Source organism: Trichophyton verrucosum (genome assembly GCF_000151505.1).
Source record: "Trichophyton verrucosum HKI 0517 chromosome Unknown TV-F-b-06a05.M13r1, whole genome shotgun sequence".
NCBI lineage: Eukaryota > Fungi > Ascomycota > Eurotiomycetes > Onygenales > Arthrodermataceae > Trichophyton > Trichophyton verrucosum.
Window position 1 is genome coordinate 1 of NW_003315227.1, and position 23,954 is coordinate 23,954.

The window sequence follows — 23,954 nt, forward strand, 5'->3', positions numbered from 1 at the left end:
AAAACAAACAAAAATTCCTAAGAATCCTGCTGCAGATCGAGAAATGACGACAGCTACGGATCGAACAAGTCTTCCAGCAACACCGGCTCCTATGGATCATCAGGCAACGATTCCTATGGATCAAAGAAAGACAACGATTCCTATGGTTCCTCCGGCCGTTCTGGAAACAACGACAGCTACGGATCGAACAAGTCTTCCAGCAACACCGGCTCCTATGGATCATCAGGCAACGATTCCTATGGGTCAAAGAAAGACAGCGATTCCTATGGTTCCTCCGGCCGTGGCAATGACAGCTATGGCTCTAAGTCCAGAGATGATGACAGCTACGGCTCATCTGGCCGTTCTGGCAACACCTATGGCTCTGGCTCTGGCAATGACAATGATTCTTATGGATCCAAGTCTCGTACTTCTGGAAACACCTACGGCTCTAATGACAACGACAACGACACCTACTCGTCATCCAAGAAGTCTGGCAACACCTACGGCTGGAGCAATGACGACTCCTACGGATCCAAGTCTCGCACCGATAACACCAGCTCTAGCTACTCCCGAACTGACAATGACGATGACAACGAGAATAGTTAGTCAAACTTACCTCTCCTGCTGGCCGAGTAGATACTAAACATGAAATTATTACAGAGTCCGCTACCTCCAAGGTCCTCGGCAAGGTTGGTGAAATGATTGGCAACAAGCTGTCTGGTAGCGGTCACGGAGATTCCAGCTCCAACTACTAAGCTTTTACAAGCGTATCTTGACGCGTGGCACGTTTCAATCTGCTTTCCAGTCACTATTGTGTCACCCGAGTTATTTCCTTTTCTGAAATGAACCAAATGCCACTATGATTATTGAATCACAGCAGTACTTATTGTATGGCGACTAGCTATGTATCTTCTCATTATGTATTTGACATGCCGTCAGTTTGAATATACTCGGCTTTCTTCCCCTCCCAGCAAAACGCGAAAACACTATTCACGTGATATTTTATCATGTGACTTACCGATAAGATAAGATTAGCTCTAAACCTTAATTTTATCTTGAAAGATAAAGCGATTAGATAAGCAATATCAAGTTGCAAGTTGAACTTGCAACACTTTCCTGCGAGAGAGACAACGATAGTGAAGCGACAGGGAGTAGAGTCCTATTGTAAGAAGCTGAGATGGCTACGCAACAGCCAACGTCCCGTGCTCTCCATGGTAAGCATCAGTACCTCAGTGTTAGCTGAAGTGATTGGTCTGACGGTGTCCTACAGCACGAATCAACGCCGATATAACACAGCTTCTCCAGAGATTTGAAAACATCATGGCTGCTGCAACGGTATGATAAGTCTATTGCTTGTCGATCTAGCGCTGGAAGTGGTAGAATTCTGAGTGGATCTTGCCTAGGTGGACAACCCCAGTCGCACATCCTCCGCCATTGAGTCGTACCAGCTTGACGTCGAATCGACAGCTCTCGTGAGTATATTGAATAGCAGTTTGACGTATCACTTGATCTTTTACCCAATACGATTGAATGAATTGCTCTGGCATTACTTCAGGACTAATCCGTCTCACTGTGACTTTAGATCCGCGCTGCCGAGGATATCTTGTCCCTTACGCGTACATTGAAAGAGACGTGGCTATTTGGGAAGCTAGAGACGCTTGGAGAAGATGAGAGAGATATTCAACGACGGGAACAGCTAGAGAAAGATGTAGAAGCTGTCAGAGATATGATCCAGCAGAGAACGCAAGCAGAATCGGAGAAGCAATGACATGTCAGTGCTTTAATAATACCTATTATCATTCTGGTTGGAAGGCGGTTTTCCGGTTTAACATAGGGGGGTTGATTAGGAGTTCAGTATGTACTATATAAGGATACCCAAATGTTCTTTATTTTCTTTGCTATAGCATCTCTTAGAATAATCCTCATTTCTACCATAGTACTCTGTAGCCCTGTTTCGTATTTGGGGAATCTCTGATGTAACCACTAAAAAACACCCCACTAGTCAGTTTAACTTAGTTACTTGAACAACGGTAACTAACTGTCGCGTTTCTACAAGCATAGACAGAGAATTAATTATACATACCCATAAAACCACTGCGAATACCACTGAAACTCCGCGCACTTCTTCGATATGACCACCAGCATCGACAGTCCAAGAATGCCAGCAAAACTCCCACCCCTCACTCTCGTCGTCGCGACTACACCCATAACAACTCCTACAAATCCCGGCATTCTTAAACTCGGAATTGGCAAGGGAGGCACATTGCCATGGCCCAGAATAAAGAAAGATATGAGCTTTTTTGCTCGCGTAACGACGCGCCCTCCAGCCACAGCCACGGCCTCTGGAACAGCTTCACCAGCTATCAACGCTGTGATCATGGGCCGAAAGACATATGACTCGATACCAGCGAAATTTCGACCACTATCCAAGAGACTTAACGTCATTATAACCCGAGACGAATCTGGGTCAGTCAAGGAGCGAGCAATTGCAGACTGGAACGCGTCGAGGAAACGGGAGTTGGAGAAGCAGGCAGACCAGGATACTGGCGAGGCTGCGGCTACGTCTACGTCTACTGAGGAACCAGAGGTCATAGTCTCGAGCAGTTTGGAGGATGCATTATCTACGTTACAGAAAAATTTCGTGATAAGCTCGTCATCGGATGTACAGGAGGGAAAGAGGCGGCTGGGCAACGTATATATCATGGGAGGGAGTGAGATATACGCTTCTAGTCTGCGCCTGACCACAGACGCTCTCGGAGAGAACAACCCGCTTCGAATAGTGATGACTGATATTCGAAAGCGTGTGGAAGGGAACCCACAGTGTGACGTTGAGGATCTGGTTGATGGGTTTGAGTGTGATACCTGTTTCCCCTTAGATGGGAAGGATTTGAATGAAGGATGGAACAAAGTTCCATCTGAGAAACTTACAGAGTGGGTTGGTGAAGCTGTATCTTCTGATTGGACTTGGGAAGGTGATGTTGCCATGAAGATCTCGGGATATGAAAAGTTATGATGATTTGTGGCCGTCCGGGTCAGTTCAAGTCACAGGTACTCCCTCTACTAATAAAACTATTCGGGAACAGTTAAAAGTGAAAGCATTCTTTGATAAATAGTCTCATCTATGTGTATATGCAACAGTAGTATAAATATGGTAGGGGTACATGGAAGCATGAAAGAGGGAAAAATAATGGCTAAATGGACAAATCGCAAAAACAACAAACACAACATCGACAGAAGAATAAAAACGCCTTAGAAATGCGATTCTAAGTCAAAATGGACAGTCTTGAAATAACGCAGAACTGCTAGGAAGTGAAATATTGGAGGATGAGTCAGTCCCCTGGAGCCGGTATCATACCGGGAAATGAGCAAAGGATATAAGAAATATAACAATCCAATGCAAAAGAGCAAATAATGCGCAAAGTCAATTAATCGACAGCAGCCACATCCAGAATGCTGCTCATACAGCGAGCAGTCTCTATTTTGTTTGAGAGATAGGCTTGGCCTTAATGTATCGCAGCCGAAGCCTTTTCAGTCTCCTTCATGAACTTGACGAAGGATTTTTTGTGAACCAAGCCTGCATACTGGCCATCCCGAAGGACGCACATGTACCGAAGGCCGAGCTTGACGAAACATTGATAAACAAGATTTATAGGGGAATGAATGTCCAGAGAAACAGGGGACTGCAATGGATGAACAGGTTAGCACGGAATATATAGCTAAATGACCACAGGGGGATACGTACCGGGTCAATAAATGGTGTGAAATCAGCGACATTCGTGTCATTTTCTCCCTCGCCTAGGTATGATGACTGCATAGACATCAAGCACATTGTATCCTGCTCTTCTGAGGGCAATTTATCAAGCGCATATTCTAGTTCCGGAGCAGGAATTAGGCCAACAAGGATGTTCTTGTTTAGTATTGGCAGTCCACCATCGAGCTCGCCGGCCATCAGAAGCTTGTCTAGCTTTTCGCGTAATTCCGTTGCGCTGACCAAGGGCGAGCTCGAGATATCGATGACCCTGTTCTTTCGAACACGAGGCACGATGTCTCCCAGCTCGATGTTGGCAATTGGATGTAGTTTGTTGTCGAGGAATGGGTAGGAATTCATGTCCGTTAACAAGTCATATATGCTTAGAGGCTCTACGGCGTTGGAAACCCATTTGGCGCAGAGAATGGCGAGAGAGAAAGGGAGGACATGGTCCAGACTGCCAGTGAGCTCGAACAGGATGACGACAAGGGTAAGGCTCAGCCTAGTGACGCCGCACATGGTTGAGCCGGCGGCAATGAGAGCGTACACACCCGGGTTAACACATGACTCTGCGAGCTTGGTACTAGGGCATTGTCCAAATAGGAAGAAATTCGGGTAATGGACGACGAAGTATTGTGCGACATGGCCAACAATCCTGCCCATAAGACCGCCGACAACCATGGAGGGAACATAGATACCAGCTGGGACCTTGATGCCAAACGTGATGGTGGTAAGGAAAGATTTGATGATGAACGCAACCAGGAGGTACTTGATGACATCCGGAATGTCTTCTCTTTTAGGACAGAGGCCAGTTCCCGTCTCCGTTTGGCCTTCGTAATCACACGGACTTGCGAGTTCGAAGAGTAGCTCAGACACTGCAAGTTTGGTATAACGATTCCAGAAACTCATGAGGCCTGTAATCAAGGCGACAAGGACAACTTCGAGCATTGGCCACTTCTTGATAACGGGAATACGGCGGAATGTCTGAGCCCAGAGCTTTGACGCCTTGATAAAGAGTGCACCAAAGGCACCACCGAGGACTCCGAGGAGCATGAAAATAGCGAGCTCGAATATTTCCCAGTCGGACACATAGCGGACTTGGAACAGGACAATTTTACCTGTCTGGTAGGGGTTAAGAAATTTCAAAGAAAGGGCAGCGGCCTAGTCACCAAATTAGCATACAGTTCTAAACATAGTGCAGCAAGGGAGCCTTACAATGCAGCAAAAAAATGTCCTGAAGAGAGTTTTTGGCGGAAAATAGTAGCTAGCATAGACGTGTTAGCCCCAGATGGTCAGTCAATATTAGCTTGGATGCAGAGAACATACCTGACTTCCTCCAGACTGAAGAGAACACCTCCAATGGGAGCCCCGAAGGCAACAGCAACACCACTGGCAGCACTGGCGCTTAGCACCTCTCTCCTTTTGCCATCATTGTAGTGGTATTTGGCGAAGAGTCGGCAACAGATGTTACCGATGCATGTAGCTATGTGGACATAAGGCCCCTCCTTTCCAACACTCAAACCGGAGGCAACACTTAGAACCAAGGCTAACGTCTTGACGACAAGAGTCTGAACTCCAAGGTACCCGTGAAGGATGAAGCCGGAGAGGATGACTTTGACCTCGGCAACACCACTGCCAGCTGCAGAGTAGTACACCATGGGCGGCGGTACGACATCCTGAACCGATCGGACATCAAGGTTAGTTTTGGTGGGACGAGAGGTCTCGTCCGGCGAGGCACTGCCTACCGCACCAAAATCTTCATCCAAGGTGGTGAGAGAAATGGAAGAGGGGACGACGGTCTTGGTGAGGAGCGTAAGGGTACAAGAAGCAGCTGCTAGCAGGACAGCCCAGAAGACGAAGGCACCAAAGTCGATCCACTTGCGGTCGATGGTAGACGATTCAAGTATTTCGGACCATGAACGCCATGCGAGACAGATCTCCTCGTCTGATGAACAGCAATGCTTTTTGCTCATGAACCAGTTGTTGCTGCAGAACCCTTCCTTCAAGTCGTATATGACGATCTCGGTAACATCAACAAAGTATGCGACACACGCCGTAAGAAGGCCGATTATGGCGACCAGAACCCACCCCTGAGCTCCATCAACCCAGGCAAGCAGCTTTCCACGGATATCACGTCGACTCCGTAGCTCTCTCAGGCGTATGCCATCAGCAATGGTGTCGTGAACCCAGTCCGTAGAGGTGAACTGGTCGTACCAGACTCTATCGTCGGAGTAAGGAGCAGCGTTCAACGGCTTCGTTGGTTCGTCGTCTGCCTCTGCAGGTTCAAATTCTGCAGCTCTGTTCGAAGGAGTAAACCTCACAACCTGCGAATTTGCACGGCTGTGACTCTTGGACATACGCAAGCTGCCGGCAGTACTGTTGTGTCTGAAGAAGGCATCCGGACGAGGGGAGGCAGGGTTGGTGCTGTAACTTCGCTGGTACTGGCTGCCAGCGTCCAGCAAGCTCGTCCTTTCGTCCATATCTCCTCCTGCTGCCGCTATAGCCGTAGGCCTTCGTTGGATGCTGAATCGGATCTCGGGGAGACGAGGGGTGCTATCGTGCCGGGAGACCGTCGGCGACGGGGGAGATGTTACTGGCACCGTTCTCGAGCCAGGGTTATCGCCGTCACCACCACCAGCGCTGCCGCCTTCGTCCGTCATCGAGCGTGATGGCACAGCGCGAACCATAACTCAGCTAACTTGGGGCTCTCCCAAGAGGGTGTTAGAAAGAAAAAGAAAAAGAAAAACCGTATACACGTGCGTACGACTAGGGAGCGAGGGTCCTATAGGGGAGAAATATGGGAGGAATCCGTCAGCAAGAGCTCAATATATTATTTGAGGCCCAGAGGAAGTTCATGGGACCAGGCGGCTCAGTCAGATGAGTATCCATCAGACGATCAACGAGCAGAGACACCTTGAAAATACGGCCTGAAACCCCCCCCTTTTCCGACCATATTTTGGGATATGACATGACCGATGGTCTGCAGCCACCCAATGATGCTCGGAGTACGGGGTAGTCTATGCAAAGCTTCGATATATTGGTGTTTATGCTTCGTAGTGGTACTTGGTACTTACAGATCTCAATCCATGAAGCAACTTTCCAGCCACCAGGAGACAGCGAGTGACGACAGCGAGCGCAAAAAAGGGATCAGCCGGGGTGCATGCAAGTCGACAGCAGCATCATCTGACCGGCAGCAAACCCCTTTGGCCCAACAGCGGCAAGACAGTTAAACGAGATGGAGCAAAATAAGGCGAACAAGAAGATCCAAAGATGTTTCGATGCCGCGGGAAGATCCCGGTCACGTGGGGGGGACTTCTTTTCTTTTTTGACGTCTCGCTCCCTTCGAAGAGACGGACAGCAAAGGACGGCATAAGGCATAACACAGGCAGCCAGAGAAGAGTCTACGGAAATACTCTACGGACGGGATGGGAGGGAGAGCGTGCGCGCGGCGTGAAAGTACACGGGAGAGTGTCCGGGGCGCAGGTTGGACCGCGGACCACGGGCTGAGACGAAGCCGGGCGGGCAGGGCTCTTCTTAGTGCAGCAGCTAGCTAGTTAAGCCTTGGGACCGGCGAGCGTTGAGAAGCCAACCGGCTGATTTTCGAGGCAGGTCGACGGATGGGACATATATACCTCGCTCGATTTCCACCGATTTCCACCGTGTATACGGAGTAGAGCTGCGTTCAGGACGGTAGGGGGATGCTCTGTCTGGCGAACACTCGACTGAGGCGATATCAAGCATATCCCCTCTGGATAAGAGACAATGTTTAGGACGCTAACTATAAGATACTACAGGACGGACACGGTACTTCGTCCCAACGAGCAAGGATGCTGCTTGATCTCGTGCAACCAGCAAGGGCAAAAAAAGTCTGAGTTGTCTTTGGCGTGTCCTTTGAAGTTATGTACCAGAGGAGAATGTCGACTCGATCAGACGCATGGGATGATATGCAGCACGCCAGACAGGAAAGTCTGGGGAAAGATACAAACCTGGACAGTCCCAGGGTATCGCAATCAATATACCCCGCTGTTGGAACAGGGAGCCGTGTCGATCATTATGCAGGTGGCCCTGCTGATATTCTCGGATCTGATATCTTGCTGGCAGGGCCATGCTAACAAGCATTTCGGGGGGTGACTCGCCTTTTCGATAGTTTACCATGCTTCCCATCATATGGCTTGACGGGCACGGGCTGGTCTAGAACTAGACGCCGCCAACACGGGTAGCACTGTTAATCTACCTTATCTCCCTCGAAACGGGGTTCCTCGGCAACGTCTAACGGGCCTGCTCATCGGCTTGACAATGGATGGAGAGCTATAGTTAATTTAGCTGTTGGAAGTTGTGGTCTTTCCACCTTGCTTCGATACGACGTTGCGTTGAGCCGCTGCACCCGAACAAAGACATTCATGGTCACACTCTTGTTTCTTGCTCGCCGAGGCATGGAAGTGTGCTCCGGGGAGGTGGTAGAACGGGCGTCGAGGGACTGCACCTCCTTCGGTTGGGTGTCAAGGAGGGGACGCATCCAACTGTGCTCTGTGTTAAGTCTACTGCTCTCCTGAGGGGGCAAAGGGTGTGACGCGTTACACGGCAGTGTAGTCTAGCCCTGGGTAGTTTTCTATATACCACCTCATGGCAAGGAAGGGGAACTTGGTCTTCGTCCTCCCATAGAACGGGGTATATATTGCGCATTATCCTGATATCTCACTACTTGGATCTCCTGGATGGCCCCCCACAGAAATGCATATATCAAGTCTATAATAACTGAAGATAACTCCTACCTTTGAACATAGTTATCCCCTTCTTATTCTACCTGACCATCCTCTACGTACTCGTCAAAAATGCTGTATAGTTCTAGTGTCCAGGTAGGCGTGCTCTCTTCTTTGTACCACCTCGCCACAACATTAGAGTACAGATACAATCCCCTGATCTATCAAGCTACAAGCTGTCCCTGGCGGACTTTATTTAACCCGCCAACCTAGTCTGCCAGAGCAAAAGTCTCCTTCGTCCCTTTTTCATCTTTTATCTTGTCCATGCCTTGAATGTTCAAACTTGGCCCAAAAATATCCACGGGTTGCAGTCGAGTGATGCGATGCCAGTCAGCCCCTTTTTCCCGTCTCCTGGCTCACCAAACATATAAGCGACAATACCCCTTGCCACTTGCTCTCTGTCATGCTTGGATCCTGTCCAGTCTCTTTGCGCTGCCCTGTTTTGTGTGTTGATGAATTAAAACTGCCCTAAATATACATACATCCATATACCAGAGCATCTAAGTCTATAACTGCTGATAGTCGACTTCGGCGGGCCTTTTACGTCTCCTCTTGATACTGGGCCTTGTCATGACTTCCGAAATGTCCCTCGCCCAGGGCTACGTCCAGGCGAAGTCGTATATTCCCTACGACCAGATTCTCCTCTTCGGAGACTCGATCACCCAGTTCTCAGCATACCAGGGCCGTGGTTTTGCCTTTTCACCGCAGATGCAAGATGGTCAGTCTCGTTGTCTTCGTATTTGCTATTCACAATGACTCTGACGGCGAACAGACTATGTGCGAAAGCTAGACGTCCTTAACCGTGGTTTTAGGTACGAAAGGAGGATCTACTACAGCTTCTACTCGTTCATCTAAGTAGTTAGCTTACGTGCTTTGGTGTACACAGCGGATATACGTCCTCTCAGGGGCTGAATGTGCTGCCCCAGTTCTTCCCGCCGCCACATGTAGCCAAAGTCCGCATGATGGTAGATATGGCCCTCTCGATTCTATCTCTGCTGTGTAGACTGGGCTAAAAGCTGGATAGACCGTGTTTTTCGGCGCAAACGATGCTGTCCTGCCGCCGGGAGACCAGTACGTTCCCCTGGAGAAATACGTACAAAACCTCAAGGCCATCATCCAGCACCCCGTAGTCCGATATGGAGACACCAAGATTGTCCTTCTCACTCCGCCACCTGTGAACGAGTATCAACTCACGGCGTTTGACCTGTCCAAGGGAGTCACCACCTTGTTTCGCTCGGCCAACAACACGAAGCTGTACGCCGATGCCTGTCGTGAAGTCGGCAAGTCTCTCCACGTAGCTATTGCAGATATCTGGTCCGCATTCATGAGAGAGGCCGGCTGGGTCCAGGGCCAGCCAATTGCTGGATCAAAGGAGATCCCAGAGAACCCCAAGCTTGCCTCCTTGCTAGTTGACGGTCAGTCCAGCCGATTCTCTAAATCTCTTGGTAGATGCCTCCTCCTATGCTAATAATTTCAACCTCCTCTAGGCCTCCATTTCTCCGGAGACGGATACAAAGTCATGTACGACGAGGTCCTCAGAGCCATCCGAGAGACCTACCCTGAAGAAGCTCCTGAGAGGCAGCCTGTCCATTTCCCGCCGTATCAGTTTGCCGAAGACGCATAGTTAGCTGGGTTCGGCTTCTCGTATAACTAACTCATTCCATAACTAAGTAGTTAACTAACCATTCTGCACATAGTTAACAAACACATAAGCAACATGCCTCTTTCTTTGAAGTTTGGGAGTCTGCAGCCCTCCGCAAGCAAGGTCCTTGTCCTGAAACATTTAATCAGATGCCGAGCTTGTTTGTGTCGGTTTCAAATAAATATAATAATAAATGTAAATATGCCTAGCAATGCAGCGGTTTTGCCGGTCGTATCTGTCCCCGACCAGCAGTTAAGCCAGCCAAAGACTCACATAAATCCCGCCGAAAAGGGCCTGGACAGGACGTGAAGGAGTGAAAAACAGTGAATGTCTTCGTCTTAATGTCGAGCAGCCTGTTTATACTGTAGTTATCTGCAGCGGCGTTCACATGAATAGTTCGTTATCCGGCTAGCCAGCAGTTAGTTAAAAGTTGGCTTTAATCAAGTCTTCCTTCACCAACTTCATACTCTGCTTCCACCAAACAACCGCCACTAAACAACTCGACCAGCGACGCTTCTACAGACGAAAAAGATCCTCGTTGAACAAGGACTAGAGACACAGCCTGACCTTGCACCGCCTCTCAGTCACACTCTCCCTGTTACACTAAGCTCTGGTCATCAGCGAAATATTTAGCCGGCCAAAAGGACCCCTTGAGAGCGCCTTCAACAACCAACCGCTTCCAACGCCCCCCGAACAACCAGATCAGCTCTCCTCCCGTTCGACCTCTGCGCCCAGCTGCCGGTATAACGAACATCTCATAACTGTCTACCTCTATCTGCCGTCTAGTCGCCTCATCATCGACTTTCGCCGTTTATCTGCCACTGTCGCCACAGCGCTGTCTCTTCCCCGAGGGGCTTCATTCGGCCAGCATCAGCCTGTGTGATCGAACGCTTAGCGCGACAAAAAAAAACCACTCTACAAAGGGCCCAAAGGACTCAAAAGGACTGGTAGACGTCTCCAGCTGTGACTGTTCGCTACTTTGGTGCCATATTCTGCGGCTCCTTGAACACTTCCGGCGGCCGCTGACCCTTCCGCTTCGCACGAACACGAACCAACCTTTGCAGACAAGGCAACCGGCGTGTGGCTACACGACTTGGAGAAGACGCATATTGGCCCCGGTGGGCTGTCCCGCCATCAGGCTGAAATCCCAAGCGAATACTCTGTCCTCGGCTGCGACATCGCCGGCATCTTGAGGCCTGGGAAACATCAACTTCGGACTCGTCTGGTGAGCTAGAGAGGGGGTCTAAAGGCTTCATTGTCTTTAGAACGGTATACTGAGGTCTATGGTCCGCTGCCAGTACTGGACTCGTGCAGCGTAGTTGGTATACCCGCTGCTCCCAGGGAAGAGAGAAATCCGTGTCATCCGCCTTGTTACATTGCGCGTCATACGCGCATCCCGGATGGTTGCTGTAGGCTGGCCAGCCTATATTCATTCCTCGACCTTTGACGCCACACTGCCTGTGACAGAAACTTTGGGTCCGAACGTGACGGCGGTGAGAGACAGAGGTGGTGTCTTTGGCAGGAAATGGATGCTCAATATCCCTTTGCTACAAGAGAAGATATCTGGCGTGTCCACGAAGAAGTGAAGGACCTGTGTGCCACGCAGGCAGAGCACTCTGAACGGCTGGCCAAGCTTGAACGAAGAAAGGAAGATGATGCTAAGATGAAAAGTCTCTGGAGTCCGTTTTCACCCATTCCTTCAAGCACTGGCCACGGGAGCCATGGTAAGTTTCTGCTCTCATACACCGTCTGCCTCAAAAGCCAATTTGAATATTGCTGACATACTGGGTTGCGCATAGATGCCGTCTTCAATGCTACGGCCGAACCTTTCAAAGGGTTTGACCAGGCTCACCATGGGCTAGGAACTCATATCCATATGGACCACGAGGATGAACCTAGGCGTGGTGCTTCCAGGGCGAATAGCGTGCGTTTCGACGAGAGCGCAATCCATGCATATAACAGCCATGGAAACCGTTCTGCGGCTGAGCTTGCACCGGCCCGTACTGGGAGTGGAATGGGAGCCCACCCACTCACAGAGCGGTCCTACTCCCATCGATCAGACGGGAGACAGAGCTCGTCTGGTCATTCACACCACTCCGCCCGCACATATAGTTTGGAGACGTCTAGGATAGAAAGTTCTTCCACCACGACTCCTGCTAGCCAACATCCTCCTCTCGGACCTCCTCCTGGCCTCTTTATCCTTGGTCCTGTCCCTTGCATCATTAGATGCTGGCTCACAACCAGCTTTTCTAACGATTCCTTGCTTTATGCTGCGATTTGCACCGGTGCTTACTCGTCTGCAGTGGCTTCTCCGTTGATACAAAAGCTCGGTCTCGAGGGCGATATCATAGAGGAAGATGGTGCACGCACCATCAAACTACCTGTGTATTTCCCAGAGGCCAGTGTTTGCCAATCTTCTTTGCGCAGTTCTAGCCCGGAACCACATCTTCCGGCTTTGACTGTTCGATTCTTTGTCCGTGACATAGACCAGGAAGACCAAAAAGCTATCTCGATTTTCATAGGGAGTGATGTTCTTCGGACTCACAACGCTGATATCCTCTTTTCCCAAGATAAGATGTTCGTTGTTGATGATGCTAGAAATAGAATTTCTATTCCGCTGGTTCGCCCCGAGGACCACGAGTCGTTCCGGAGCCTGACCACCATGCCCAGGAAATCATTGTCCCAGAATCCCCAGCAAAAGCCTATAGAGAAGGACCACAGCACACCGGACATCGACGACACCCATCCAGAACAATTTGCTGGCGTTATCGGCCGTCTCGGACCCAGCCACGACCAGCCGCAGCCATCGAAATCTGCACTATCCCTCAAAACATCATCTGAGGCATTGGCAAACCTTGATAAGGACCGTTCGTCTCAGGCTATCAGTGACTCAGAGGATAACAGCCTTGACATGGTTAATCCCAAGTCTGCCACCAGCGAGAAGTCGCATGGTAGGCCGAGCACCAAGAGTGACGAAGGAAGCGGACACTGGGGCTCGTGGAGACGTGATGCAGCTCCCACCACATCATCTTCCACCAAGCCAGACCAACCAGCGTCTTACGTTGCTGTCTCCCAGCGCCCAGCCACCAGACGTAACATGAAAGTGTTAAAGCCGACCAAGACGTTGACCCGGTCCAACACAGCCAACGCCCCCACAGGCATGGCTCAGCTTTCCATCGCCGACCGCACGTCCAGCGACGCCCCTTCCGCCAGCAGACAAAAAAGATCAGCCAGCGGCGAGAACGGAGATATTTCGAGCCACGGAGCGAGTCATTCCAGCACCCCATGGCCTGGGAAGTCCAGACCAAGCAACAATCCAATCGGCGGAGCATCTGCCTTTGGATGGCTGAATACGCAACAGAAGCAGAACACCACAACACACGCTGACTGAGCTTTGAAGACCTTAGTATGGATATGAACTTCATCGATAATGGGAAATGCCGCGAAGGGAGAGCCGGTTTTGCTTGGTTGTCTTGTGTGTGTAGGAGGCTTTTCTACGCTTATTTTTATAGTGCTGCACTTCAAGTCTAACAGATGCAGATAGTAGCAATGACATGTCTTTGTGAAAACGAGCTGCTTGCTCTATTAAAACTCCGCTTTTGCTTTTTATTATGCCGTAGGTTCGTAATATCCCCCTTATTCACCCTGACCTGGAGAATCTTTAATACACCTAATAGGTTTGATCTTTCTAGCACTTGATACCCCTGATACCCGGCAACGCAGTGTGTTAATCCACGCCTGACTGAATTCTGCTTACAGGCATCTGTTGCTTGTGCCCGCACCATTCTCTGCACCTCATGACGCTCCTTATTCCCATACTTAGAATTGAGAGACAATATAGGATAATAGGGACGTCACCAAATTCACTGACACTGTATCCTCCTTAGTGAGGTTTATAGTAACCGCGTGGTTATTAGAGCAAGAACTTTAGCTTATTTCCTCGATGACCCCCAATTTTAGTCAAGTACCGTTATGGCAGACCATTCTCTCCTATCATACAAGGGCGGAATAATTGAAGTTGGTGTGATAGAATTGAGTTTAGTCATGGCTACGGATCCAATTGGTTTAATATTCATTAAATCGATGTACTGGATTTGCCTATTAACGATTTCTAACAGATACAAAGGCGCATCTAATTAGATGAGCTTCTGTTTCTTGATGGTTTAACCTTTACGCCTGGGCAGCGCACTTGATGGCCATGTACTTCTCGTCACCTGGCATGAAGGTACGGCATCCCTGCTCCAGAGTTCGGTGGTCTGGAGTGTCAGAGCAGTCGGTGGTCCTACAAGACGCAAGACGTTAGAACACGCCTAATCCTCGCCCTTAGCGGATCAGGACAGTCACTTACACATGAAGGTCACAGTCAGTGTCCTTGAGGAAGTTGATGGATCTAGTGGCTATTAGCGGGAAGTTCTGGTTGCTTGATTAAACACTAACGGAGACCAGAACGTACAGAGCGCCGCTAGCGGTGGTACATTCGCCCTCAATGAGATGCAAAGTTGATGAAGCAGTGCAGCTGGCATCACGGTGACGGGTGCCCTGTTCTAAATTAGAGACTTTCGCCCAACGTTCATAAGTCAACGTTGATAATGCTCCCCTAACTTACGAGATCGTCACCTGGTGCAGCGAGCACAAATGGCACCAAAAGGAGGAGGGTGGTGAAGAACTGCATATTGATTTTTCAGAAGGACTTCTATAATGATTATATAAAGGTAAATGGTGATTGACAGTAAATGATCACTTGCTGTTTGGTGGATTGTGAATGAATCCTTTTCGCTCGAGGGAAGAAACTCCAGCTATATATACCCCGTCGCCGAGCTCAAATCCGGAGCAAATTGTATCTCATGAGATTGCAACTGGAACTATCCGGCCATGATTATGCAAGGAATAAGCGTGTGTCGTGGGAAGGGGATGATTCAGGGATAGCAAAGTAAAAATGGAGAGACTATCCAGCGTACTGCTGAAGCGCATGGGTGCGAATACCCCTAAACAGATGCATCCCGTTCAGCTGCCAGGGTAAATGACGCATGCACGAGAGTGAAGGGTGCCTCAATAGCCGTCTTCTCCCCAGCAAAGGGAGTGGCTGCATTCTCCAACTCCTTGATGGGGATTCTTTCAAGTTCAGAGTCTGGATAAGTTAACTAACGAACTAACTAGCCAACGGGACGGCCCGAGAAAGTTGTTGCCACAATGGGTCACAGCCGAGCTTATTTGGCTAGCCCAACGTCGCGATACTTAATGGTGGCCTGGGTATTTGGGCCTATGATACAGACGGGGAACTCAGCGGTTACCAGGCGATAAAGTGTCATCTTAGCTCGGAAACTAATTCGAGTTGACATGAATCACGAAGCCTGTCGGCGAGTGGCCAGAATAGCACCCCTGGTTATAGATCTACATCATATTATGCAGTATTGTCCATAGCAGTTGTGCTAAGGAGCTGACCAGCAGGGAATATCGACTTTGGGGCCGGAGCTGCATATACTCGGGGTAGATTAACTAGGTATGCAAGCAGCTGTCTGTTGGCTGATGGGGAAATATCCGTATCCACTCAGCCGTGGCATATTGACTATCTCCCGTTTTCATTAGCCATAACGAGTTAAAGGAAGAGAGTTCCTGGCATGTTAAACACCATGACCTCTACATCGAATGCATAAATATATGCAGCTGGGAGAATCGCTGGCTCGGTTGATGTACAACGTGGCAGCCCAATTGGCCCCTGACTCCAGCCTTTTTCCAGTTCTTTGGTCCACACCATGGTTTAACCCGGGAAAACTCCTTGCAAAGATGAGGGCCCCAAGCCCCCCGGTCCATTCGGATTTACCCTCTGCGTCCGTGCCGCTGATACTCTGCCTCTACATGCGTGTATAACAAGGTATTGAACTTCCCCGCCCGGCCTAGAGCTGGTGGTGTCTCAGCTCACAGCTGTACTCGGGGTCATCGGGCTGGGGAGCAGAAACTGAATCAAAAAATAATAACTGCAGACGGGGATGTGGTAGCAGCATATCGGGCTAGTGAAAAAATGCTCAAAAGCTCCAAACTCCCGTGCTGTTCGGAAGTCTAGATCCAAAGTGAGTGGGAGTTGCTGCCTGTCTGTCTACCCCTGTGTATAGATTGCTATATCAGACGTATAGCACACTGCCCTGCTCCCTAGAAGGGATCTAAGTCCCTGTATAGCCTCCCATTGTCAGAGAGCTGCCGTGAACGCATACCCGAGTATCCTATAGTAGCCGTGAATGTCCAGGAAACGGGATAAAAAAGGTATATTGAGCGGAATAATCCAATATTCCATGAGGTCAGGCCTGGTGATGTCAGTTATTTGTATAGCGAGAATGCCAGCATGTGTTAGCTATGTGCTTCTCGACGTGAGTATGCTCTTACTAGGGAGAGAATAAGTCAGACATATGTACTGTGATATCCCTTCCATAGCTATCAGTCGGGGGGACGATTTCGCGGGAATTTGTGTCTATTACTCCTAGGGTTGAACTTATGCGCTGCCCTTAACTAGGCGCTTGACTGAAGCGTTGAATGATCACGTATGTAGGTATATAGTTAACATTCTTCTCGAGCGTCTGATTAGTTCGATCCTTCGCTAAATCGCTTCTAGTTAGTGATTCACCAAGGAATTAAATATGATAAAAAAAAAGAAAAGAAAAAAAATGCCAGGCCACATTCTTAGCAGGCATACTCCGTAGAGTCAATATTTTCTATATTTTTGACACTTACTAACTAGCAGGTCAGGAAATATTCCAATGCCATTGTTGGTGATGAAGCGACTTTTCGTATCAAACTTGGAGCCTGCGAGTTGCAGGAGTAAAAGCGGCAAATAACTGAAATATCATTGGCTACCTTCAACTTAGACTGTCCAATGGAACAAAGCAAAAGTTCTTGGCTCGAAGTTAGAAGTTTTTTAATTGGTTAACTCTGTACTTATCCAGCTGACTGGAGTAAATTAATGCTGACTAATATAACTGTTCTCTGACGTCGCTTCTTCGACTTCGCATTTTCCTTCTCGCAATCTTCGCCCTTTGGATGCTTTGCAGCGCTGATGGATGGCTTTTACAAGGAGAGGTACGGAGTACCGAAACTATGTTGATAAGATATGGGCTTTTGATGATACCTTTAGTTAAGGCCTCTTTGCTGTAATCTGCAAGCCACGCTGTGGGATCATGATTCCCAACAGAAACCAAATGATAGTGGTGGTAAAATGAATCTGCCGATTATTTACTTGTTTGTTGTGCGATCACTTTGTGCTTTGTGATAATCCGCTTAACTGATGAAGAGCTGATGATGTGTCCATAGGCACGGGGTACGGAGTATAATACGGAGTACTAGCAGGAGAAATAGGAAGGGATCCAAAAATTGGGGAATCCTTTGTGTATACTTTGCTGTGGCTGGCTGAGCTAGTTACTTGATGTCGGCCGGCTTGGAGATTTTATGGTGGCCTCTCTTTCCGCCTAACCACGCGGCAGCAGCTTTTGGTGGAAAGTCTTCACACTTCTTGTTGTGATATGACTGTAGGTACAACGGATGGGCAGCTATCTCATTCCACTCATTTTATTACGGACCAGGGGGTACAGAGTGTTGTCGGAAGATTTTGGCCTCATTATTTTAATTTTGACGAGATATCTGCGCTCCAAGCGACCATGTACTCGATATGCTAGGAATGCCTTGCTTTGGGTGGCCCGAGCATTTGGGGATCGGCGGATTTATCACCAAAGGGGAATTAATGTACGCAGGAACTAATAATCACGGTTTGCTTTGAGTCAACTTTGAACCATTTTGAACCACGTTACAGATCGTAAGTCGTTGGTCCCGGAGAAGTGAGTTCAGTACTCAATACCCAGCAGCCCAATTGGGCGTGATATACGGAGTAACAACCGATCTATCTCTACGGAGTACTCCATACCCTGATATTACAGCCCGCCATCTGCTGTTTTAGCTTCTCCGAACGCAGCTTGTGAGGATTTGCTGTGGCGTCAAGACCAGCAAACTTGTGCTTCTAGTTGACTTTATGGTTACCTCTTTTTGTCACCCACTTTTTAGAGTTCCCTAAGAAGCAGAGGGTAGCTAAGCTGATCATGGAATTTACTCTACTGAGCGCTGCGTACGGAGTACTCCGTACGGATTCGTGTGATGTTGTATAATCAGAACTAGTCTATCAATATCCTAATACCCCAGTAGGATCATAGACTAGCTCTTTCAACTGCAAACTGCTTACTCCGTATGAAGATACCATACAAATCGGCATAGATATCACCAGAGACTTGAATGCAGCACAATGCAGAACAGGCTTGGTCCGGATTCAAATACACGGGTCTGACAGGACCCATGTAGCCCAAATATTCCGTACCGAAAAAAGCCCAATGTGGAAAAATACCACTGATGGCGTGTCGATCGTCTCTGCATGGCCAATCGAGGCGACAACGCAAGGTAAGCAACTGAAGCCTCAATAACAGCCGGGAATAAAAATATATATATAGTCTGATAGCAACCCGCTGCTCTCCAACGATGCCCTCGTCATCCATTGCCTTCACTTCGGATTTTCATAGCCCTTAAATATCCAACAATTACCTCAAATTGCATTCCTCCCCCAGCTACGCAGTCTTAACTTTCAATATGGTTTCCCTGAAGCTTGCTGCCATTTTGCTCATTCCAAGTGCAATTGCTGGGGTCATCAAAAGGCAGGATGATGCAGAGGTATGCCTTAACAATGCTACTCACTTGCACAGTTACACGCAAGTTACTGAGGCTAAACTGGCTATATTGTATTAGGTCTTAGCATTTACTGGCCCGCAATGTGACGGTACCCCGGACCACCCCGTCTCCCTAGACACCTGTGAAGAGCGTTTCATTGAAGACAGGTAAGTAACCTCCTAGCCATCAGCTTACCCAAAACAAAGTATTGGCGAAATAGTTGGCCGCTAACATTCTATTTCATCTCTCCGCGTAGAGAAATCAAGTCTATCGATATTGCTGACGGAATTATTTGCACTGTTTACGGGTACGTGTAATTTTTCCCATCACACACCTGACTGAATCCTTTCGGCACTCTTAATTCGTTCGCGATTACTGGCGCTGACCAAGGTTGATTACTAGGGTGTCTGGATGTAATGAACCACAGACCAGAATACTTGGACCTAGGTGCCTTCGCTTTGTCGATTCCACCAACTCATACCAATGCGTGCCATCTTAGAAAGATTAGAGGTTATCCATCAATAGGCTCCAAATCAAATGGGGGACTGTACTTTTCTACGTTTATAGCGAATGGAGCTCGTGGATGCAGGCTTTTTCCCTAGTACAATTACAGCATGATGCCATTGCCTGGTGTACTAATGTTAATGAAATTACACATATGATATTTGCCTCCGAGAATTCCTCTCTTGCTCTACTGAGATTCGATATGTATGGATGTATGAGCGGCTGTTCGCCACAGCTACCAACCCGGGCCGTTTGATAATGAACTGAACCGGCCTAATGCTGGCCTGATTATCGAGAACATAAGACAGTCAAGTAGTTAACGAAATACCGAAAAGTTGCAGCTCGAAGTCCAGGGTATCAATAAGTCATCGATGGATATCCAGTCCCTCCATGATATTCTTCTCATCTCGTCATTCATTACGCTGGATCGCCGCAGGTCCTAAATACCAGGATCTTTTATTTATCTGCACCGAAATCATTGTCCTGAAGCTGACTGTCATCTTGCTCATCCCGAGTCCCATTGCTGGGATCATTAAAAGACGAGAAACGAGAACAGAGATGTACATTCCATGGCGTTTCTTATCTATGTGGTTATTTGCTCTTCACCTCCAAACTAATTTAGGCTATTTACTCCAGGAGCTGGGTGCTAACCGTCTATTGCGTCTCTCCGAGTAGTGGCGAAATCGAATCTATCTCGGTCCCTAGTAACATTGTTTGCCAGACATATGACAAGCTTGTTCACATTGGTAAGGGGTAAACTAGGCACTGGTGCTAACATGGCTTAACTATTACTAGTGATCTTGAACCCAATGTATATCACTCTGCGTCCTCTTGTTGTAGGTAGGTAACTAGTTAATTGTAGTTAATCTCCAATGCGGGGATACGCACCAAATTTCTTAGCGCATCCCCAACTCCGGGCTTCCCCTCAGCCTCGGGCCAAAACACCCGCTGCCAACATGGTTCGTTAATATAGTTAAATATCTTCAACTTCATCTTCGTCTTCAGGCCATCGTCTCTAACACTGCGGCTTTGCCTGGATCATGCTTGCGAAGAAACTACTCACAGCCCCTCTCCAGTCTCGGTTTATACACTCTTCCGCCATGGCAAACGCCAGAGCCGCCCGCATCGGTGAGTATCGTGCTGTTGCTCCCGCTGCGTCTCATCCGTACTGACCGGCTACCAGGGAACCCAGCATTATTGTAAGTCTCTTTTATTCGAGCAGTCACTCAATGATGCAATTTACCGCCGAGTGGACCGCTAACTGGCTCTACGTTTAGTATTTGCGACATCCAAGAGAGGTTCAGAACTATCACATATGAATTCCCGAAGCTGTAGGCCCATCCAGTCATCTCCATACCATCATTTTAGCTACGAACTAACGCCTGAAATCCTAGGGTATCAACCTCTCTAAAGCTTCTACGGGCTTCCAAGCCTCTCAATATCCCGATATACGTTACCACGCAAAACACAGCTCGTCTAGGTCCCACCGTCGCCGAGTTTGACGAGTATCTACAGCAATCAAACCCCAACCTGCGCATCAACTGTGACAAGACACTTTTCTCCATGATAACGCCCGAAGTCAAGGAGAAACTGCCTAATGCTACCTCTGAGAAACCACTTGATGCCATCATTGTCGGCCTCGAGTCTCATGTATGCGTTACTCAGACAGCGTTGGACCTGCTATCCTTGGGCCACCGGGTGTATATCATTGCAGACGGAGTTAGCAGTGCCAATGCCGAGGAGAGGCATGTTGCGCTGGCCCGGCTACGGGATGCTGGTGCTATCGTGACAACAAGCGAGAGCATCTTGTTTGAGATCATGGGTGACTCCAAGATTGGGGTGTTTAGGGAGATTAGTGGGCTGGTCAAGGAGACTGGAAAGGAGACCAAGGGTGCTTTGGAAGCATTCTGTTCGGCTAGTAAGATTTAATTGTTATACATATTCCTCTACCAGTATATAGCACGTTTTACTCGCGTAAACAAGAAAATCATCTTCAGCCATTCATTTTCATTAATTACTAATTTTATTTTTATTTTTATCTTTATTAAAAACAAGAAAAAGGAGAGGGAAAAAAATGCCGTACCCAAGTCTATTTATTCATTCCCCTAGTGGCGTTCATAACAATTCATTCAAAAGTGGATAAAATTCACCTTTGCAGCTTTCTTGAGCGTATCAATTGAAGCAGACTTAGACTCAGTAGCTTGGGTTTTCAGGGAGTAGAGCTCGTCCAACAACGCAGGAACAAAACTACCTGGCCCCTTGACGCCACTGACCACAGCTCGCTCGGCAGCAACTTCGAACATAAGTAAGGCGGATAACACAGCAAGAAGCTTATCCTGTCTCTCCACTGCAAGGAATGCTGAAGTGACTGTACCAATAACGCATCCGGTCTAGAAGTTTAAGGCTGGTTAGCTCAGTGGTCGGTTACTCTGGGAAAACGGGTGAAGACTTACGCCGGTAACTTGCCCCAGCAGCGGATGTCCGTTATGAATAGCAATAGTACGGGCACCGTCACTGAGATAGTCAGTAGGACCGGTAAGAAGAACAATGCATCCTGTGAAGAGATTATTAGCTTGTTGACAGAGTAAAACTATTTCAATTTGGGAATGAGGTCAACTTACTTTCTCTGAGAGCCAGGTCTCGAACTAGCATTGCCTTTTCCTTGATATCCAAAGTACTAGGACCACTATCCACTCCAATTTGGTTTCCAGTATGTCCGTAGATGTAGCCTATTTCACTCTCATTTCCCTTGATGAGGTCAAAGTAGCCACCCTGCATTAGAGTCTTGACGGACTGTCTTCGAAGTTGTGTGGCGGCAGCTCCAACAGGGTCAAGAACAACAGGGTTACCTGCCTCGTTGTATGCACGGATAGCCTGCATGTAGTTATCCAAGCTCTCACTGTTCAACGTGCCCATGTTAATGAGCAGAGAGCCTTTGTTCTTAGCCAGGTCAGGCGCTTCAAGACCGTATCCCGACATAATCGGTGAGGCACCACTATCACCTAGTCAAAAACAACCCGAATTATTTTTTCTGCTAGGTGTTACACTTACATCGCAAGAGCAACATTCGCAGCAAAATTAGCCACAACATAGTTAATCATATTATGGCATAGAGGGTGAACAGTAGCTACTTTTCGAACAAGCCCATCGACCTTACCGAGAAGCAATTCCTCTTCATTTTCACGGGGAGAGATCGGTATAGTAGCGAATGCGGGGTTTTTGCTGACTTTATCTAGGAAAAGGGCAGCAGTGGCACGGGGGTTTTCTGCCGCCATAATAGCACTGACAATTGCTACTCCCTCAAGACCCTTTTTAGTGTCTTGGGATTGGTAGATGATTCGTTGGACGTTGTCGAGGTTGATGCCTCCGATGGCCACAGTACCAACTCTGGGGTTCAGGGATGCAACACAGTTGAGGATGCGCTTAACTCCCGCAGTACCAATTATGGATTTTGTGTTGGTTTTACTATCACTATCTTTAGCTTCACTGCATACGGATTGGCAACTTAGATGAATGATACATACGTCGGAGTAGCGTAGACGGTCCCGATGCCAAGGTAGTCGGCACCGCTCTCAACTGCAGCCTGAGCCTCTTCAACTGAAGAAACCGTGACCCCAATAATGGTTCCTTTGGGCAACATCTTTCTTGCAACAGCAATGTCTACCAAATTCATTAGCATAAATACGCAATTGAAACTCGGGGAATACAGGAAAATCCTACTCATATCATCCTGGCCCAAGTGAACCCCCTCTGCCCCAACAGCAAGTGCAACATCGACTCGATCATTGATAATGAGGGGAATACCGTGGTTTAAGGTAATATCATGTAACTTTGCAGCCGTTTTGATCAACTCTTTCGTGTCACTATGCTTGTCCCTGTATTGGACAATAGTAACTCCTATATACGTTGCAAGAAATATGTCAGTATTTGAGCTTTAATAAGAAGATATCAAGCATCCGGCTCGCGCACATACCACCCTGAACAGCCTGCTCAACTACAGAGCAGAGGTCTCTATCTCCAAGGATCTTCGGGGTGGAATCCGTGACCAAATACAAGGAGAGATTCACAGGCATCTTGAGAATGTTTCCAGGCAGTAGTGTGAATCCAGTCAAGTATCGAAATGAGGGATCTAGAGTATGGATATATGCATGGAATGGAGGAGGTGGAGGAAAAATCTGAGAGAAGAAAATATATCCAGATATACGGATGCTCTTCCTAGATTTCTCTGTAGTTCGGTCAAGATGTAGGGAATGTTCAGGAAGAAGGCTTGAATATTTTCACTTCTCTAAATTAATTAGTTAGTGTGGGTGACACGAAAATACAAAACAGAGAAGTTGACGGTAGCAAGAAGAACCTCTCAGTCTGTGATCCGTGCCTGGCCAACAAACAATCTATAGACTAAGATCGGTCAAAGATGTACTTTTCAGGATGTTTTATCGTAACTAGCCAATCATAGCTTGTGAGTAGAGTTTTCACGTGACTCATAACTTAAATCTTTTAAATAGTAACATAACGTCATGGCACTTATTCACAGATATTATTTATTTTATTTTATTTATATTTTTCAATTATTTATTATATCAGGGGGATTTTTGAAGCCAATAGATTAACAATTCTCCTTCTTCTT

At 48.0% G+C, this 23,954-nt stretch overlaps 8 protein-coding genes across 8 annotated transcripts; 6 read left to right on the top strand and 2 right to left on the bottom strand.

The window, feature by feature from the left end:
• Positions 1-69: 69 nt before the first annotated feature.
• Positions 70-734, top strand: TRV_07069 (uncharacterized protein; the record flags this gene model as incomplete). Its single annotated transcript, XM_003018855.1, has 2 exons — positions 70-580; positions 640-734. Coding segments are annotated over 2 exons (606 nt in total), but the record flags the coding sequence as incomplete, so codon positions are not given.
• Positions 735-1,156: 422 nt separating this feature from the next.
• TRV_07070 (uncharacterized protein) lies at positions 1,157-1,747 on the top strand (the record flags this gene model as incomplete). Its single annotated transcript, XM_003018856.1, has 4 exons — positions 1,157-1,193; positions 1,250-1,314; positions 1,383-1,451; positions 1,562-1,747. 4 exons carry the CDS (start codon positions 1,157-1,159, stop codon positions 1,745-1,747), a joined length of 357 nt encoding a protein of 118 aa, XP_003018902.1.
• Positions 1,748-2,137: 390 nt separating this feature from the next.
• TRV_07071 (dihydrofolate reductase, putative) lies at positions 2,138-2,992 on the top strand (the record flags this gene model as incomplete). The annotated part of the gene is made up of 1 exon (XM_003018857.1): positions 2,138-2,992. The coding sequence occupies one exon, from the start codon at positions 2,138-2,140 to the stop codon at positions 2,990-2,992; it is 855 nt and encodes a 284-aa protein (XP_003018903.1).
• Positions 2,993-3,482: 490 nt separating this feature from the next.
• TRV_07072 (uncharacterized protein) lies at positions 3,483-6,387 on the bottom strand (the record flags this gene model as incomplete). The annotated part of the gene is made up of 4 exons (XM_003018858.1): positions 3,483-3,659; positions 3,722-4,888; positions 4,943-4,961; positions 5,054-6,387. The coding sequence occupies 4 exons, from the start codon at positions 6,385-6,387 to the stop codon at positions 3,483-3,485; spliced, it is 2,697 nt and encodes an 898-aa protein (XP_003018904.1).
• A 2,670-nt stretch (positions 6,388-9,057) lies between these two features.
• On the top strand, positions 9,058-10,111 carry TRV_07073 (GDSL Lipase/Acylhydrolase family protein; the record flags this gene model as incomplete). The annotated part of the gene is made up of 5 exons (XM_003018859.1): positions 9,058-9,205; positions 9,260-9,299; positions 9,374-9,440; positions 9,512-9,902; positions 9,975-10,111. The coding sequence occupies 5 exons, from the start codon at positions 9,058-9,060 to the stop codon at positions 10,109-10,111; spliced, it is 783 nt and encodes a 260-aa protein (XP_003018905.1).
• Positions 10,112-11,654: 1,543 nt separating this feature from the next.
• Positions 11,655-13,520, top strand: TRV_07074 (uncharacterized protein; the record flags this gene model as incomplete). The annotated part of the gene is made up of 2 exons (XM_003018860.1): positions 11,655-11,853; positions 11,929-13,520. 2 exons carry the CDS (start codon positions 11,655-11,657, stop codon positions 13,518-13,520), a joined length of 1,791 nt encoding a protein of 596 aa, XP_003018906.1.
• A 5,225-nt stretch (positions 13,521-18,745) lies between these two features.
• Positions 18,746-21,256, top strand: TRV_07076 (uncharacterized protein; the record flags this gene model as incomplete). The annotated part of the gene is made up of 8 exons (XM_003018861.1): positions 18,746-18,826; positions 18,902-18,990; positions 19,964-20,073; positions 20,123-20,167; positions 20,228-20,286; positions 20,333-20,526; positions 20,605-20,658; positions 20,722-21,256. The coding sequence occupies 8 exons, from the start codon at positions 18,746-18,748 to the stop codon at positions 21,254-21,256; spliced, it is 1,167 nt and encodes a 388-aa protein (XP_003018907.1).
• A 200-nt stretch (positions 21,257-21,456) lies between these two features.
• TRV_07077 (uncharacterized protein) lies at positions 21,457-23,538 on the bottom strand (the record flags this gene model as incomplete). The annotated part of the gene is made up of 6 exons (XM_003018862.1): positions 21,457-21,717; positions 21,781-21,917; positions 21,949-22,322; positions 22,379-22,813; positions 22,852-23,224; positions 23,301-23,538. Coding segments are annotated over 6 exons (1,818 nt in total), but the record flags the coding sequence as incomplete, so codon positions are not given.
• Positions 23,539-23,954: the final 416 nt, after the last annotated feature.